At 43.8% G+C, this 16,378-nt stretch overlaps 1 protein-coding gene across 1 annotated transcript in view; it reads right to left on the bottom strand.

Moving 5' to 3' along the window:
- The window catches only part of sdk2b (sidekick cell adhesion molecule 2b), a 224,859-nt gene that overhangs the window by 141,427 nt on the left and 67,054 nt on the right, over nt 1-16,378 (bottom strand). The window contains exons 6-9 of the mRNA XM_088283938.1: nt 12,033-12,193; nt 11,821-11,937; nt 11,576-11,723; nt 1,994-2,169 (exon numbers count right to left, since the gene is read on the bottom strand). Of these exons, the coding sequence (XP_088140064.1) occupies nt 1,994-2,081 (88 nt within the window). The 5' untranslated portion in view covers nt 2,082-2,169; nt 11,576-11,723; nt 11,821-11,937; nt 12,033-12,193. The remainder of the gene's footprint in view (nt 1-1,993; nt 2,170-11,575; nt 11,724-11,820; nt 11,938-12,032; nt 12,194-16,378) is intronic.

Here is a 16,378-nt window from a genome sequence, read left to right on the forward strand (position 1 = left end):
CTGGGTTTTTTTATCCAACAAATGTAATTAATGCAGGGTGTAAAGTAAATTGGAAGATCATAAAAAAATTAATAAATATATAAATGAAAAAATAAATAAATACATATAAAGTTATTATTTGAAATTATTACAGTTTTTATCTATCATTTCAAATTTGGACTTTGAAGAAATGGCCTTTTGGGTTTTAAAACTTGGCTAGGATTCCATTCCCAAGTGAGGGTCCGAAACTACTTTTTAACCACTCAAACTGAAGGCGTCTTCGTTTCTTAAGTGAATACACGACTGTATTTCCAAAGCTCAAGCATGCGATGCAGGAGAAGTCCAGAAAAAAAGCAAGAAAACAAAAGAAGAATTCCACATTGCACCTGCATGTCCGAGATTGTGCATTTGGCAAATCGTGATAAGAACGCATCCAATTTCCCAAAGCTTGTACACACACACACACAGACACACACACACACACACACAATTCCATTCCAATCTCCTGAGGCCGTCAAAAAACAGTCATGACGCCCTTGACTTCTGTTACTGTGTCTCAATGTTTGTGTCCGGTGAAGTCACAATTCCAAAACACACGCTGACACGCTGCCAAAAGCATCCTCAAGGATGTTAATCTAACAGCCTTGGAGTGCTTTTCCCAAAGTGGCCTGGCTGGAGGTCTTATCTATTAGCACTGATGCATAGGTATGCGTGCCAAACCAGATTAAAAACCCCAAAATAAACCTGACGGGGGGGGGGGGGAACACACAAATGGCGACAAACTCAAAGATGGCCAACTGGACCCGACGGCTTCAAATGTTGTTTCAGTTCGAATCAAACGAAGGTAATGGACTCTGAAACTCGATTTCTTCAACCACCGAAGCTGGCGTCACATAGCAACATGAAATTTGGCAGGCCTGTCACTGATGAAAAGTGTCCAGCTACCAAAGTAGTTAAATCTTTTGTTTTAGGAAAAAGAATGGACGAGGACATCAGTCGCCGCTCGGCGAGACTTGATGGCCCCCGAAGGCCATTCTCCCGTCGTTAAAAAGCCGTTTTGCTAGGCCGGTCGTAAAAAAAAAACGAGACGAGAGTTTTCTCCCACGCGGGGTCACTTTCAACGACTAGGCAGATCCACGCTAAAATAAAACATCTCCCGGAGAGCTTGGTTAAGAGAGCGACAGAGCGGGAAGGTAAGGAATCAGTCGATGTCAGGACTCTTAATCCTGAGCACACGCGATTACCCGGCTCCTGTAAATGTCAGCCGCTCGGATGTGCCCTCATGAATGATGGATAGCCGCCTTGTTTGTTTTTTTTGCCGTCATTTCGACAGACTGAACGCCACGAGTCTATCTTGAGGGGTAATACGCCCCCATTGTACGCGGCCTTCAAGCCCAAAACGGTACGGCCGAGGTGAGTCGAGGCGCTTTGAAGAACAAGGAATGATCACACCCTGGCGAGGAACTGAGAATCGAGTTCAAGTCTTGCCTTCATCACATGCAGAATTGTTCTCACAACTAATACAGGTGCCGTTTGAGTTTTTCCTCCCCAAAAAAATCTGCTCCGCAACTTCCAATCGGCATCAAAATGAACACAGCCATAATGCACCATTCGGTTCCAACCCAAAATTGAACACTCTAAAGCCAAGTGTTGAAGAATAAAATCTTACGCGACACTAAGAGAGGTGGATCACCGCCAAGATGTCACCGGATGCACCCCGGACTGATCGTTGGGGAAAACAGTTTTATGCACTCCCGCACACAAATCAAAATAATGGGCAGATATACGATCGGAGATGTTTTCACATTTTCAAAAGGTCAACCTGTGTGAAACGCAAAAGGAAATCAGCTGATGGTTGCCAACTGCCCTTGTGTAACGGCAGAGGTTCCGCAAAGAGCATGTTGATCTTATAGTTTACACGACTGCCGGTTGATATTTGGACTGGGGGGGGGGGAATTTGGGGACCAGAAAGCTCCAAAGCTGTCATTTGCTTTAATAACAAACATTTGCCTACCTTGACCATGCGCGGAGTCGGTGCCGAGGAGGAGAGATAAAATCCACGTGGCGTGCCACATCGATGAGCTCCAGGTGCCAGGCGACATGGTCCCAAAAGACAGCAGCTCAGAGTACAACAAGTGCCGCGTGAGCGTGCGCAAAGTCCCCGTTGGAGGCTGATGGAAGCTGGATGTCCTGGAAGCCGAGCGAGTAGAGGTTCAATGTTCTTTCAGCGCGCGCGCGCGCACGGCCCCCCCCACCCCCACCCCACCCCGCAAAAATAAAAATGTTTCAAATTAATCAGACGATTCCCATTGGAGACCGCGTGAGGTCCATTTCCACCTGTGTGCGCAACTCCGAACTTGTACCGTCCTCCGCGGGGGTCACCACCACGACCACCGCAAGCAGCCCGCAGACAGAGCCTCGGGACCCGGCAGGAGAGCCGCGCGCATCCCCGGACAAAAAAAAAAAAACTTCCAAGCTCACCCACGACGCGCTGTCACGCTCCGCAAATAAAGCCGTTTGATAGAAGCGGAGAGTAAGTTCAGAAGGAGAGGAGGAGCAGGACACGGTCACGAGGGTCCTCTCGGAGCGTGCCAGGGGAGGAGGAGAAGGAGGAGAAGGCGAAGGAGAGCCCGGCTGGCTGTGTGGCTGCGCAGCGGCGTGCGTGCGTGTGCGTCGGCGGAGTACGAGCCTGGCTTCTTTATGAGCACACATGAAGATGAGGAGTGCAGCAACGTGGGGAATGCTGACACTTAGAGGCCGAGAGTGGAAACATTTTCTAGAACTGGCACCCCCACGAAGTCAAAAGGAGTCAAACTCCGGTTTTGGGGCGCCGCTTTCCTGCACGCTCTCAATCACTTCCGGTTGCAACACAGCTGATTCAAATTATCAGCTAGAAGTATCCTGCTCATTTAAATCAGGTTTGACACCTGTGCGTTTATTGGCGATATGATGGGCAAATGTTTGGTTAGGAATTGTTTTAGCTTTGCGTCAAGTGTGAAATGAAAACATTGAGCGTTTCTTTCAATGAGCCTGAAGCTTTTTTTTTTTTTTTTGCAAAACAAACAAATAAATAAATAATGGATAAATGGATGTACACTTCATTCCAAAACGGACTACATCCATCAACTGACACGCATGGACAAACGCATGTGCAGAAAAAAAAAAAACGTCACGTGACACTAATGCAAATATGCCCCCTCTGAGGAAATATAAATATTTATGGCCCTTCTGAAAGTTTCACTCCTGACTTGGTGAAAATTTCTCCATTTTGTTCTATTGAACAACTAGAAAGCATCTTCTTTACACCACTGACAGTTTTCTGCTCCTTCTTGCATCTTTGCTTTCCACACTTTCTGTACCAACTGTTCCAAGTATCTGTCAACAATTGGAGATTTGTGATGACGAGGCAGCTCTTTTTTTTTTTTTTTTCGAATAGGTGTGGCAGGAGCTGCCTTTTTATTCGCTACATATCATCAGAGACGGTTCTAGGATTTTTCTCCTTCACTGGGTGGCTTGACTGCTCCAGGGAGGGGCTGAAAAAATATTTTGTAAATATATCGTAGAATATCACATAAAATGCTGGCGGGGCTTTACTGGGGCTACACTGATTTCTGACGGCGATATAAACCCCCGGTGTAGCGCCGCGATACCGTACGGAATAAAATGTGACAAGCAGTTATGTAGCGGGAGGGTCAACGTTGGCGTATTAACCTCAAAGGCTATTTGACGCCAGCGTGTTGCCTTTGCCAGACGCTTTGGGAACGACACAACTCCCGAAAACTCAGTGTGTGTCTGATAAACTTTGATAGTTGAGACCATAGGAAAATGGAGATATCATTTTTTTTTGATTATATCATATTTTTGATCTACATTGATTTCACTTGCAAAAAAAAAATGGCAGTGAAATTATCCAGAATATTTTTTTCTTTTTGTTATGTTTCCCCTCTGGGATTTGCATTATTCCTCCTGATACCAAACACGCTTTGTTTTTCTTTCTATGTTTCAACTTTCACAGAAATGAAACTTTTTTTAACAGAGAATTTTTAAATAGGTGCATTATCTAAAAAAAAAAAAAAAAAGAGACCCTTTTGTCAACGTGTGCAGCATATAAACATAATCCTTAAAGATTTACTATGAAAATGTTTAAAAAATTTAACAAGGGGAAATGTTTTTTTTTTTTTTTTTTAATAATTCTTCTCATGATGTCGGGTTTCTTAGCGAGAATTAAAATTGCCTTTTTTGAAAAATATTTGTTCAAGAGGTCAGCAGCCATGCTGTTAGTGGAAGAAATACAAGTCAGCAGGGATCCGCCGTGAACAACAAAAGATTTAGAAAAAAAAAAACCCAAAAAAACAGTAATCGTCCTGACAAATGAACTTGAATTGATAAAGTTCCCACCCCTCGCAATAATCTCCATAAATCCAAATTCCTGACTGCTATCGTCAAAAGATACTGTACATTATACGCCGTCGCTTTCAAAACGTGACTTTTGGCAGATGGTGATGTGCCGTTATAAACTGATGGAATCAAAAGCAGCGAGAGGAAATGGCGTGTGAGAGACAGATGGCCTCAATCGCCGAATAGAAGAAATAAATAAATGGAAAAAAAACCCAAAATAAATATGCAGAGTGGCGCTGTCAAGCCTGTTTTTAGAGGACTTGAAAGGAAGCGGAAAAATACAAGTTTTTTTTTTTTTTAAATTGCCATTCAAAACCAGTCGGGTTCTTGCGAACAACTTAAGAAGAAATTGAAGAAGGTTGGTCAAGTTGTTGAGGCAAATTTACCAAAAATATTTCTCAGTATTTATTTCTCTCTCTCTCTCTCGAAAAATATGCAAAGAAGTTGCGAGATGGTTCTCGAGTCAGGCGACATTATTGCTACCTCTGTAGATTTAGCGGATCTTTCCAGAAGCCGGCTAGCTTATAATGTCGGAAACTGACAAGGTGATTATAGCGCCGCTCCATCGCGAGGGCTCAGGTGGAATCCGAGGGAGCGAGTTTTGCTTCCACCACGTGTCAATTAAATCAGGATGACGCCAGAGCTTTCGTTTCATCACCCCGCCGTCCGGGCCGCTCCTAATGATGAGCTTTGCGGGGACGAAGGCGGACTGGCGCGTTAACTTACGAGGCAATTAGAGCAACACGATCCCGCCGAGATGGCCGGGCCCGGCGCACTCTTCCGCTCTGCCTGGCGAGCTCAAGCGAAAAAAAAAGCAACGGACAGGAAGTGACCCACCTCAAAAAGCGTTGGGACGTTTGAGAGGCGCCGAATCCATCAATGCGATGGGATTTTTTTTATGAGACGCGCTTTGTCTTCCGTTTTTATGGCGATCGGCGCAAAGCCGTTTTGGATCCGGTGACTCTAAAGACACAAACAAACTTCAGCTGCCAAATAGTACTCAGAGGAAATTTAGAAAATTGAGGCAGATGGGGAAAATGTGTTGATAGTAAAAAAACGAAACAAAAAAAAAAAAACATGTAGCAGCATGTGGTTCATCATTACTGCTGCTTCTTTTTTTCCTGAGTTAAATAAAAAACCTGATCACAAGGAGGCTCGTTTTTAGTGTCATTCTGACAACAGCCATCTTTAGTCAAAAAGAAAAAAAAAAAAATCTTTCTGCAGCAATCAGAAATATTTCGTCTTCTGCCAAGCGCATTCAAAATCCGGTGGAAATATCTCCATTCTGTTTTAATAGCGGCCATTTATACAAACGCAAGGACAGGAAGTCGTGTGAACAGCCTTCAATTTGCTTTATGGCGAAGCCGCCATTGTGACACGTGGACGCCGCGCCACCTCCGTGACTTCTTTTTATTGGTAATGACACGATCGCTGTGAATGAATCACCTTTCGACGCTACCGACACCCCGCGGACGAATATCGACGGCGTTTTGATTCGTCTCGGCGGCGGAGCAATTGGGAAGAACACGTCATCTGTAAATAACATGGCGCAGGAACCGCCAGTCGGTTTTGACTTCATGTATTCATCAGCGTGTCGAGCGAGGTGGTGAAAGTAAATAGATTTGAGACGGGATTTTTTTTTTTTTTTTCACACGTTGGACTTTGTTCGATTTTTATACACTGTATTTTGAAAAAGGTTTTTGTGCGCACATCCTTGTTTTGTTGTATTTTTTAAGGGAAATTTATACTTTGGGAAGCTGCACCTGTGAATTGTGTTCGTTAAAAACTACTTCTGCTCTCATTTAACTCATAATAAATGACTTTTGCCGAATTAGTTGGAATGAGGAACAGTGTCCTCGAGTCCAACGCGTGTTTAGTTTTCTAAACGAGAGGCCAGAATAAAATGCCCACAAATGCAAATGATTAGATAATCAGCAAGGTCTGCAGAAGCTAGACACCGATCCTGATCATTTGAATCAGGTGTGTTGCAGCAGGGACAGTTGGAAAGCACGCAGGACAGCGGCCCTTCAGGAACAGGATTGAAGACTGCTTGTTTCGGAATTAGGCCTTTGGTTTTTGGGTCGTAAGTTTTGCGCTTGGTGTCTGTATTCCATTTAACGTTAGAGGTTACTGGAAAACTAAGCCATCAAATACCATAAATGGGGGATATTATGGTTTATAATGGGTCTTCAATCCTATTCCTCTAGGCCGTTGTCCTGCCTGTTTTCCAACTCTCCCTGTTGCAACACACCTGATTCGAATGATCAGGATCTTTATCTATCTTCTGCAGATTATCTGATCATTTGAATCAGGGGCAGATGCAAAACAGGCAGGACGGAAGCCCTAGAGGAACAGGATTGAAGACCGCTTGTTTAGGAATTAGGCCTGTGGTTTCAGGGTAGTAAGATTCGTGCTTGGTGTCTGAACTCCTTTTAACGTTAGAGGTTCCTCAAAAAATAAACCATCAAATTCCATAAATGGGGCAAACGATGGTTTACAACAGAGGTCTTCAATCCTGTTCCTCTAGGCCGTTGTCCTACCTGTTTTCCAACTCTCCCTGTTGTAACACACCTGAAATGGTCAGGATCATTCTCTCGCTTCTGCAGATGATCTGATCATTTGAATCAGGTGTGTTGCAGGAGTGACGGATGGAAAACACACAGGACGGCGGCCCTCGAGGAACAGGATTGAGGACCCCTGCTTTATAATAAAGCAAATGAATGAAAAAAAAATTGTGTTTTTTTTTGTGTATGTCTTTTTTAATTGCGTTAGCATTTGGCGGGCACATCACTGAGAATCATTTTGCGTCCCCAGTCGGCCACTGATGGGAACGCTCGTCTAAATCACGACGCTACTGATAGGAAAACGACAGCTCTTCCATCACCCGGAATGCACACTAACTCACGCAAATTGATCCCACTCCTCCACCCTTTCACTTCCTGGAACAAATCCATGTGCAAGTGGCGTCGCTGTGTTTACCGGGCGTGGTGACAATTATCAGTCTGATCGCGAGGTAGAGGAGAGAAGGAGGGGAGAAGGAGTTGCGACTCTCGGGGTTCACCGGAGTCAAGTTTAATGACTCCTCATGCATATGCCGCCATTGGAGATGCTTTCCAAAAGGCGCCATCTGCTATGCGGTTTAATTAAACAGTAGCCTGTGGAAAGTTGGACGGCGCATTTACAAGTTTGTCGAGTTATTAATGAGCCTGACATTTATTCAACAACAACAGCAAGAAGAAGACGGCAAAAAGAAGCTGATTGAACCTCTAAAATACCAAAATGTGGACCGCAAAAAAATACAAATCTAAACTGAATTTAAAAACCCGAACGCTTGTTGAAAATCTCATTCTAAGGATCACGGGAAAATTCGCTCAATGAATTAAACGGTTCGGCAACCCGAACCCCCGTGAAAGTCGAGCAGCCTGGCAATGGTGACTTTTTCACCCCAAATATTTTGACCCGGCGCATTTACATGCATCAGATCCACACGTCAGCTCAAAAATACATTTCGCTGTTAGCTGCCAGAACAAGTCAAAAATGTCCGCTGCGGGGAAAAGGCCGCACACGGAGGTGTCACTTCTAATGAGCAGTACACATGCGGGCGGCCGTCACGGCGCAGCCTTTGTCTGCCGGTGACCAACGGGGCCGATAATGAGAGCGTGTGATTGATTTTTGTGGAGAGGAGAAGCCTGCGGGTGCCACTCAGCAAATTCTCAAACTGGAAAAAAAAACAATGATTTTGTGTGTACACGTGTGTTCGTGCATGGATGTGGAAACACCAGGTTGGTTTTGTCTTCTTGTATGGAACTCGTTCCAAAGGATTCATTTCTACAGTACAAGCAAACATCTTTCGAAGCATTAACCCTGGCTTAAAACCTGACTTTGAAAACTTAACCCTTGAAACATTAAATTCAATCGCTTACCTTAAACGATTAGAACCTCGGTCCGATTCCCCGGTTCAAAATAATCATTTGAAAAACTAACCTTGGCTTGAAACGCCACATCAAAACCCTAATCAGGGCTTCAAAACCATAACCCTACTTTGAAACGTTAACTATAGTGAAACATACACTCTTGAAACCAGGCTTGAAACCTTAATTTAAAATCCTGACTTTTATTTGAAACCCTACTTTGAGACCCTAACCGTGCTCCGAAACCCTATCCCAAGTTTAAATCGCTTACATGAAGCCCTACACCAAACTGGCAACCCTACCTCTTGTTTGACTCTCCGCCACTATTATGGCGCAACTGCAGATGGGGATGTGGTGGCGCATTGATAGGCTGTGAAGCCTGCGCTCAGGTAGGAGGGCTTGTTTAAAATCCCAAAATGAAACCATAACTCATGCTTAACCTTTTACAAGTGCCTGCAACCCCCGTTTGAATCCCGAACTCTGGTTGCGAACTAACAGGGCACATTTAGCAGAATACAATGTGAACTATTCCGGGAAATCCGAGCTGACGGGAAAAAAGATGAATTCACAGACAGCGTCGATCAAAAGTGAGCATGCTGATCTCTTCACTGCAGCTGTGGAGTAGCCATTGTTGTGTAGCAGTTGTACACGTTTGAGAAGATTGAGGTAGCAGGACAGAGAAAAAGTCTGATAGGAATGATTTCTTCATCCTCGCCTCGCCGTCAGTGTGACGCGCAGTTGGCTTTTCCGTTGCCGCACCTGTCTATTAGTCACTCAGGATTACGCTTCCTGTCAGAAGTGGAATAAATACAGCTGGGAAAAGCGATACCGGAGCGCCAGGGACATGCACTACCCCCAGCCCCCCTCCCCCCCCTCTTCATTTATTCATCTCGATCATCTGGAAGGCGACAAGCGCGGGGTACACCATCACAAAGTTTATTAAAGCGCTGGCCCTGAGGCGCAGAGCAAACAAGAGGGCTTAAAAAATGAATGACGACGAAGAACACGACAAAATCAATGTGAGCAGCGTTTGGAACGTTTCGCTCCAGCCTCCGAACTCCCCCATCCCTAAAAAAAAAAAAAAAAGACATCAGAAGCCAGTGAATCGCTCGCCTCAGTTTGCTGTCATCCACTTTTGTCGCATCTCAGCCGTCACGCACTTCTGACGCCGCTGCTTAAAAGCGTGTACGTGGGACTATTTACCAATTATACCTCTCGTTTGTGCGCGTCACCTGCTGCGAGGCCTCGAGGCTCGTCGGCTTTTTAGTCTGGAAATTCCTCCACTCGCTGTGCAGAGAACCCAGCGAAATACATCTTGTTACAAGACCGTAGTGCCGCAATGTTCTGGTTCTCTGTGTGAACCCTTTGAGTTCCACTCTGTGCTAAAACTTGACATACTTCAAGGTTTAGGAACTGTTAATAATGCACTCTACCTTGACTGAGACCCTGACGGTCTCTTCCAGAAAAAAAAAAAAACACTTGAAAAGCATAGTACTGCCAGCGCCACGCTTCACAGTATGGTGTTTCAAACTTACTTTTGGGAATTATAACCATGAAAAGCTCGACTTTAGGCTGAATTGACAAATGAAGGATATGGGAGATTGTTGTCCAACGTAGAACGCACAGGTATTACGTGCCAACAATTCCTGCAGCTCTTTAATATTGCCCAAAACCCCATCGTAGAAGGAGGAGTCATGAGCCAAAACTCTGACGAAGGTTGCCCGTTGAATAAGGTCGATGTAGGATAAAGCCATTACTTGCCAGAAATCCCTCCACTTTCTTTCACATTGCCATTTGCCTTATTCTCATCATCTCTTGGTCAGTTTATGAGGAACTAGACAAAATTCAAACGATGTGCTGCCGATGCTGTCAACCGTAGGATTCAGCCAGTACTTGCCAGAAATCGCTGAAGCCTTTTTAACCCTTTCACTTACAACCTCCATCATCCCAGGATTTTCACGGATCTTTCAAGGTCCACAAAATATTGTTCTACAGCTATACACGTAACCTTCTACCTTTCTACGTTCTTTCGTAAAACATAGCCAAGTCTCAACAGAAAAACCTCAAAGTCTAAAAAAAAAAAAACCTGTTGTGTGTCATTGTGTACTCCTTTTCCGTGCTAGTCTGTCATCACAAGCGTTAGGCGTATTAATCACTCTCATTCAGAGCGCGCGCGAGAGCCGACAGCTCTTTGCAGCCTTTTGAAGTTCAATCAGTCATTAATGATTAGCAACCTCAAAACTGCTGCCCCGTCATGGCAAAATAAAATCAAGAATCATGTTTTGAAAAGACAACAATTATAAGAAAAATAAAATTCTGAACCACCAATTATGAATATCGGTTACTTTAGAGCAACAAAGTGGCGAAGTGAGTGTTGTTTCTCGGTTTCCGTCGTGGACACATTGAGCAGCCGTCGGACTCTCCCTCCTGCTGACCTTCACTTTATTTAATAATTACAGTTATTGTGAAGCCGGAGCCCCGAGGAGACCATTAAAGCACATTTCTCAGCTCAGTGCAAAGCAAACAGTTCGTGTGCATTAATTAGCTTTCAAAATGGCCTTGGAAGTGGGAAAAAAAAAAAGAAGAGGGATTTAAACCATCGGATAGGTGCTCATGTATTATTGCTAGCATTACTCTAGGGCACAGAAGTCATTGGGATAATTAGCATGGGAGTAATGATCCGAGTGAAAATCAGCCCCGCTACCTGAGCACAGGCGACTCGCTCATTGAGACAAATTATTCCGCACACTCTGGATTCATGCTTTCATTCTCTCCTTTTGTCCGAGTACATATTTACGCTTGGTCTGGCTTGTTGTGGTACAATACAGCAGCAGAGAAGCGTGACTATTTGAAAGTGAGGTGACTCCATTTGTGAAAACAGCGCAGCGGCCACTCTCATTTCCCCGATGCACCCAAGTGCTGTAACCTCCAGGAGGGCAGCATAGCCGTCAAAAACAACACACCATTAGAGCGTTGTGATAAAGTTAAACAACATGTGCCATTTCCCCTTGGGATCCACTTCAAATGTGTCCGCAGGCAATTAATGCGATAAAAGTTTGTGTCGGAATGAGGCGTAATGGACTCGAGTCCAAGAGTACGGAAAAGTGTCATGGCTCGCAACTCCTGCCAATGTAGAAAAGTAGCCCTAATGCGGATTGTCTTCATACCCTTTGGAAATCATGTACTACATGCCCTTTTTTGGAAGAAAAGTCTTATCTTAATACCTTATCGCATAAACCAGACATAGATTGTAGTCACCTGTAGTCTACTACTCAACTTGTACTTACCAGAAATCACTGGCGCTACTTTGTCACTGGCATCGGCCTCTTTGCAGAAAAATATGGGGCGATTGTTGTCACGTGGTGGAAATCCCTGCCATTCCTGTCAAGCTGCTGCAAGCCTCTTTGCAAAATAACACGAGCTGAATGTTGTCATCTGTAAGTCACAGGCACAGAAAGAAAATTGGCCCTTAGACATGGATTTGAAGAGTATGGGAGATTGCTGTCAACTATACGACAAAGCTCGGACTTGCCACAAATCACTTGTTGTCACACGTAAGACACAGGAGAGACTTTCCACAAAATCCCTGCTTCTCAGCTAATGTTGCTGGAAGCATCTTTTCAGAAGAATATGCAGGGATTGTTGTCACCTGTTGGACCCGGACCCAATAAAATGATTATCCCAAGTGGTCATATGAACATCAGAGTAGATTGTTGTCACATGTAGGACAAAGCTGGTGCTTACCACAAAATCCCTGCCACTCCTTTTCCACTGTCTCTTTGCAGAAGAATACGAGCAATTGCTGGCACATGTTGGACACTCCTGGAGCTTGCCAGAAATCCCTGCTCCTCCTTTGATGTTGCCATAGGTCTCTTTGCAGAAGAATACGGTAGGATTGCTGCCACCTGCCGTCATCCACAGCAAGACAGTTAGCCTTCGTTGTTTTAAACATTTAATTATTAAGTTCTTCAAAAGAAAGTATATAAGTAGACATTTGGATGTGCCACTTGCTGCTTCATGTCAAGGACAAAAAGACATACAATACATCAGATCTGTAATTACGATTATTCTAAAATTGCTGCACTTAGGTTTTTGTAATATGAATAAACAATTACAGCTTTTTAAATAAATACGACTTTTTTCTTATTTTTTTCCTAATTTTAGTTTTTTACTTAATTTACCTTTTTTTGTGGTTTGTTTTCTTTTCAGGTTGACCCCGCTACTGCATGGCTATATTTCCTGATACAAAAAGACTAATTTGACGGAATTTTCTTTTTTTTTTTTTAAATTAGCATATTCGAACGCGCTGAGTCATTAAAAATTCTCAACACCCTGCAACATCTCGCCCCCCCCTTCCTCCTTTTCCTCTCTCTCTGCCAGGAGGGAAGAGCAAAGTACACATGGAGGGCATCGGAGTGAATGTGAGAGACTGCGCTCTGTACAGTAAAGGGGAGCTAAATGAGCACCCGGGGGAGACCACCCTGCGAGAGTAGGAGGACAGGCTGAGGAAAAGTAAGATTAATGACGCTTTGGAAAATGAGTGCTCCTGCTGGCCCAGGCTGGAACGACAGCGGGAGTCAGAGATGCGCCTCGCGTTAAACAAGAGCCGATGTTTAGATCCGAGGCAGACTGACTCTTCACGATGTCTGAGGAGTTTTTAGCCAAGCTGATGACCCCCTCGAGGACCTTTCCCGCCTCTGCCCGTCTGGTTTGACTGGATTTTAGAAGACATTTTGTCACATTTCACAAAAAAAAAAAAAAAGCCAGCAGACACACGTTTGCTGAACTCACTTTTTTATTGGCTGGATTTACGCTGCTGATTCCCGAGCCCTATTCCAATATAATATCTGTCCAATTTATACAGTAAATTTCCGATTTGGAAAAAAAAAAAAGCTGTCCATCTTCTCTCATGCACTCAGACATTGCAGAAATTTAATAAAAACCAGGATGGAGAACTCGCCTTTTTGCACCCCCCGTCAGGAATTTCTCTTGAAAATGTTTGCTTTTATTGTGTGTGCTAATAGAGAAATTAAAATCCTTCCCGTAGTGCGCACATTAAAGTCTTTGTCTCGCTGCAGGGTGTGATGACGGTGGGGTCATAACAAGAGCAGACAGAGCGACTGATGTATGGCCGGGATGATGCCAGTCGACAGTCGGCCATTATACGAGAAAACAAGCTGATAAATGCTTATTGTATTACACAACGGGGGGGCGTTTATTGAAGTGGCGGCCTCATGCCCCCCCACGAGACGAAAAGAGTCGGGATGTTTCCTGGCATGTCGTTTTCCGACGCCCCACCCACCCCACTGCAGCCATGTTGTCATCGTCACGGAATTTATTGATGAACAGCAATTTATCGGCGTCCACTAGGAAATGGAGTTGATTAACCTGTGGGTTCAATAAGCACGATTCAAAAATGGAAGCGGAGACAATTCATGCCATGTCGGTGCCTTGACACACGAATCGACGCACATTTATGTAGACGACACGACGACAAGAGAGAATAATGACGCTGCGAGTGTTTGTTGGACATCTGGGGCACTCCTTGGATCAGAAATTCAGTGGCGCTATCGGTTTGGGCGCCAGAGGACATCCGATCGCTCGGCAGGGTCAGTATTTTTTTTTGCCCCGCTATAATCAATATCTAGTTTTCACTGCTTAAAATATTGCTTACTCAGGTTTGACATGCCGTTATGTATCGCGATAGACAAGTGAAAAAAATAAAAATATATGTTCGGGGAAAAGAAATGAGCCCGCAGACAAGTTGAATTAGACCAAAGACAGTGGATCAACTGAAATTAATATAATTAAGGAGTATAATGATTTTTATCTTAAAGGGGAAGTCAACCCACCAAAAATTATTTGCAATAAAATGTTCTATGCGGTTTTACTAGTCTAAACATGGCATTCAGATTAATATTGTGATTGTGTAATATGACTTAAGCAGCAAAATCCATTTTTAGCCATCTCAGGAGGCGGCCATTTTGTCACTTCTATCGACTGAAAATGACATCACAGTTGCTCGGGTAACGACCAACCTGAAGCTGAGCCATGATGGGTCGTTATCTGAGCCCTGAGCAACTGTGATGTCATTTTCAGGCAACAGACGTGACAAAATGGCCGCCCCATCAGTGGATTTTACTGCTTAATTCATATTCCACAAACGCAATATCAATCAGAATGCCGTGTTTTCGTCTTGTGGGCCTCCATAGAACATATTCTTGCAAAGAAAATTTTTAGGGTTGACGTCCCCTTTAATGTTACTAAACATTGGTACTGTTTTGTGGTCGCAACAAGACATTATGTTTTTTTTTGTTTTTTGTTTTTTTACCAGATATTTGGTAAAGATTTTCTCTGGAGAGTTATGTTTCCTAGTTTAGATACTTGCGTCGCAATACATTTTTTCAGCCAGAATCACCCACTCCTTCTAACACACAAGATATAAACCCCTCAAAAATATGAAATTAAAATGGAGCATATCCCAAAAAACTAAAACAAATTATGACAATTATTTTGAATTTTACGCATTTTGACACACTTTTATGTTTCGCCACGAATTCCCATGCACAAACTTTGTTTCCCGTTCTAAAACTGTCCCTTAAAAGGTAATGGCAAAAAATCCAAAGTCCATTAGCGGCATCTGCAACCATGTGATGCCTCACAGGACTGCGAAATGGCTTCATTGTGTTGGAGACGACAAGCTCAAATCAGCGGTGGCCTTCAAGTAACGAGCGGCAGGCGAAAACACGGGCCGCTTAATGGCATTACGCTATATACCGAGCAAATCTATCGAGGGCAGGTTGGGAATTCAAACACGATCAACGACTGGGGCACGCCGGTGACGATGGATGGTGGGTTGAAGACCGTTTTCCGGAACGAGTTGAGAACACCCGCAAATATATTCATGATCAGTCCTGCTCCCGCAGACTCATTTGAACAACTCAAAATGGTCTGTGCGGCGTTTTATTACGCACTGAATTAGAGCAAGGAAGGTCCAAGACAGTCTAAATCTCTAAAAATGGCCATTTTATTTCTTGCGCGCAGCGAGACAATATACGCGATAAGTTTCAGACTGTTCCCATGCCCACACACGCGTACGAATGAATTGCTTCATTTGAATTAAACAACAATTGCATTACCGCCCTGCACTTATTCAATACCTTCCTTCGAATCAACTCCATTTGATATTTTAGCCCCTGAAAACGGCAAATTGATTCCAGAAAAGTGGCATAGTCGACGCCTTCGGGCCAAGCCGCGTGACACCTTAATTGCTTTAGACCACAATCAGCCGCTGCTCGCTATTGGAATGGGGGATCCGTTTTCGGGGGGGGGGGGCATAACAAGCGATGTAGCTTTGCGCGGTTAATTAAAGAGATATCGAACCAAGCCTATTCGAGTCAGTTGTGAGTTAAACTCAGGTGGGGACGGCGCCCTGCGGGGTTAAGAGATGAACAGAAAAAACAAAACGGGGGAGAAAAAAAAAAAAAACCGATAGAGGCTGGCTTTCTTGACAGTTTTTATTTACAGAGCAGGTATTGAGCATTCAGTAACATGCACACGCAATGTTCCTCCAGGGAGGCTGCTGTGGGGGCATAACAACTGGCTATTAAATGCTGGGGGTGTGCTCTGGTGGAAAGATGACTGTAAGAAAAAAAAAAAAAAAAAAGGGAATATCATTGGAGCTAGCAGACAGCTATTGGCCAAGATAATATACGGTATTTTATCAGTTCACACCACGGGGAAAATCGGTTTTAATGTGGCGTTCTGAAAAGGCTAACGAGCAAATCATTCCTGCAAAAAGTTAGTCTTTGCTCCCATAAAGCAGAGAATGAATTTCGATGAGTGCGCTCAGTTTGTATGTGTTGCTGCACCGTGTGTGTTATAGAAGCAGTTGTTTGGAGCTTTAGAATTGTGATAACATCGATGTTAATTTAATTAATTATATGTTGGGATTATTTATAATGGTTTTGATGAACATTTTGGTGCTTAAATATTCAACAATGAATGATCTTTTCTTTGTGTGACGGCCAGCCCAGGTAAAAAAAAAAAAAAGAATGCACTTTACTATACACTATACTCGTCAATGGCAG

This window comes from Idiotropiscis lumnitzeri, chromosome 20 (assembly GCF_059441095.1).
Source record: "Idiotropiscis lumnitzeri isolate Australia: NSW breed Sydney's pygmy pipehorse chromosome 20, RoL_Ilum_1.0, whole genome shotgun sequence".
NCBI lineage: Eukaryota > Metazoa > Chordata > Actinopteri > Syngnathiformes > Syngnathidae > Idiotropiscis > Idiotropiscis lumnitzeri.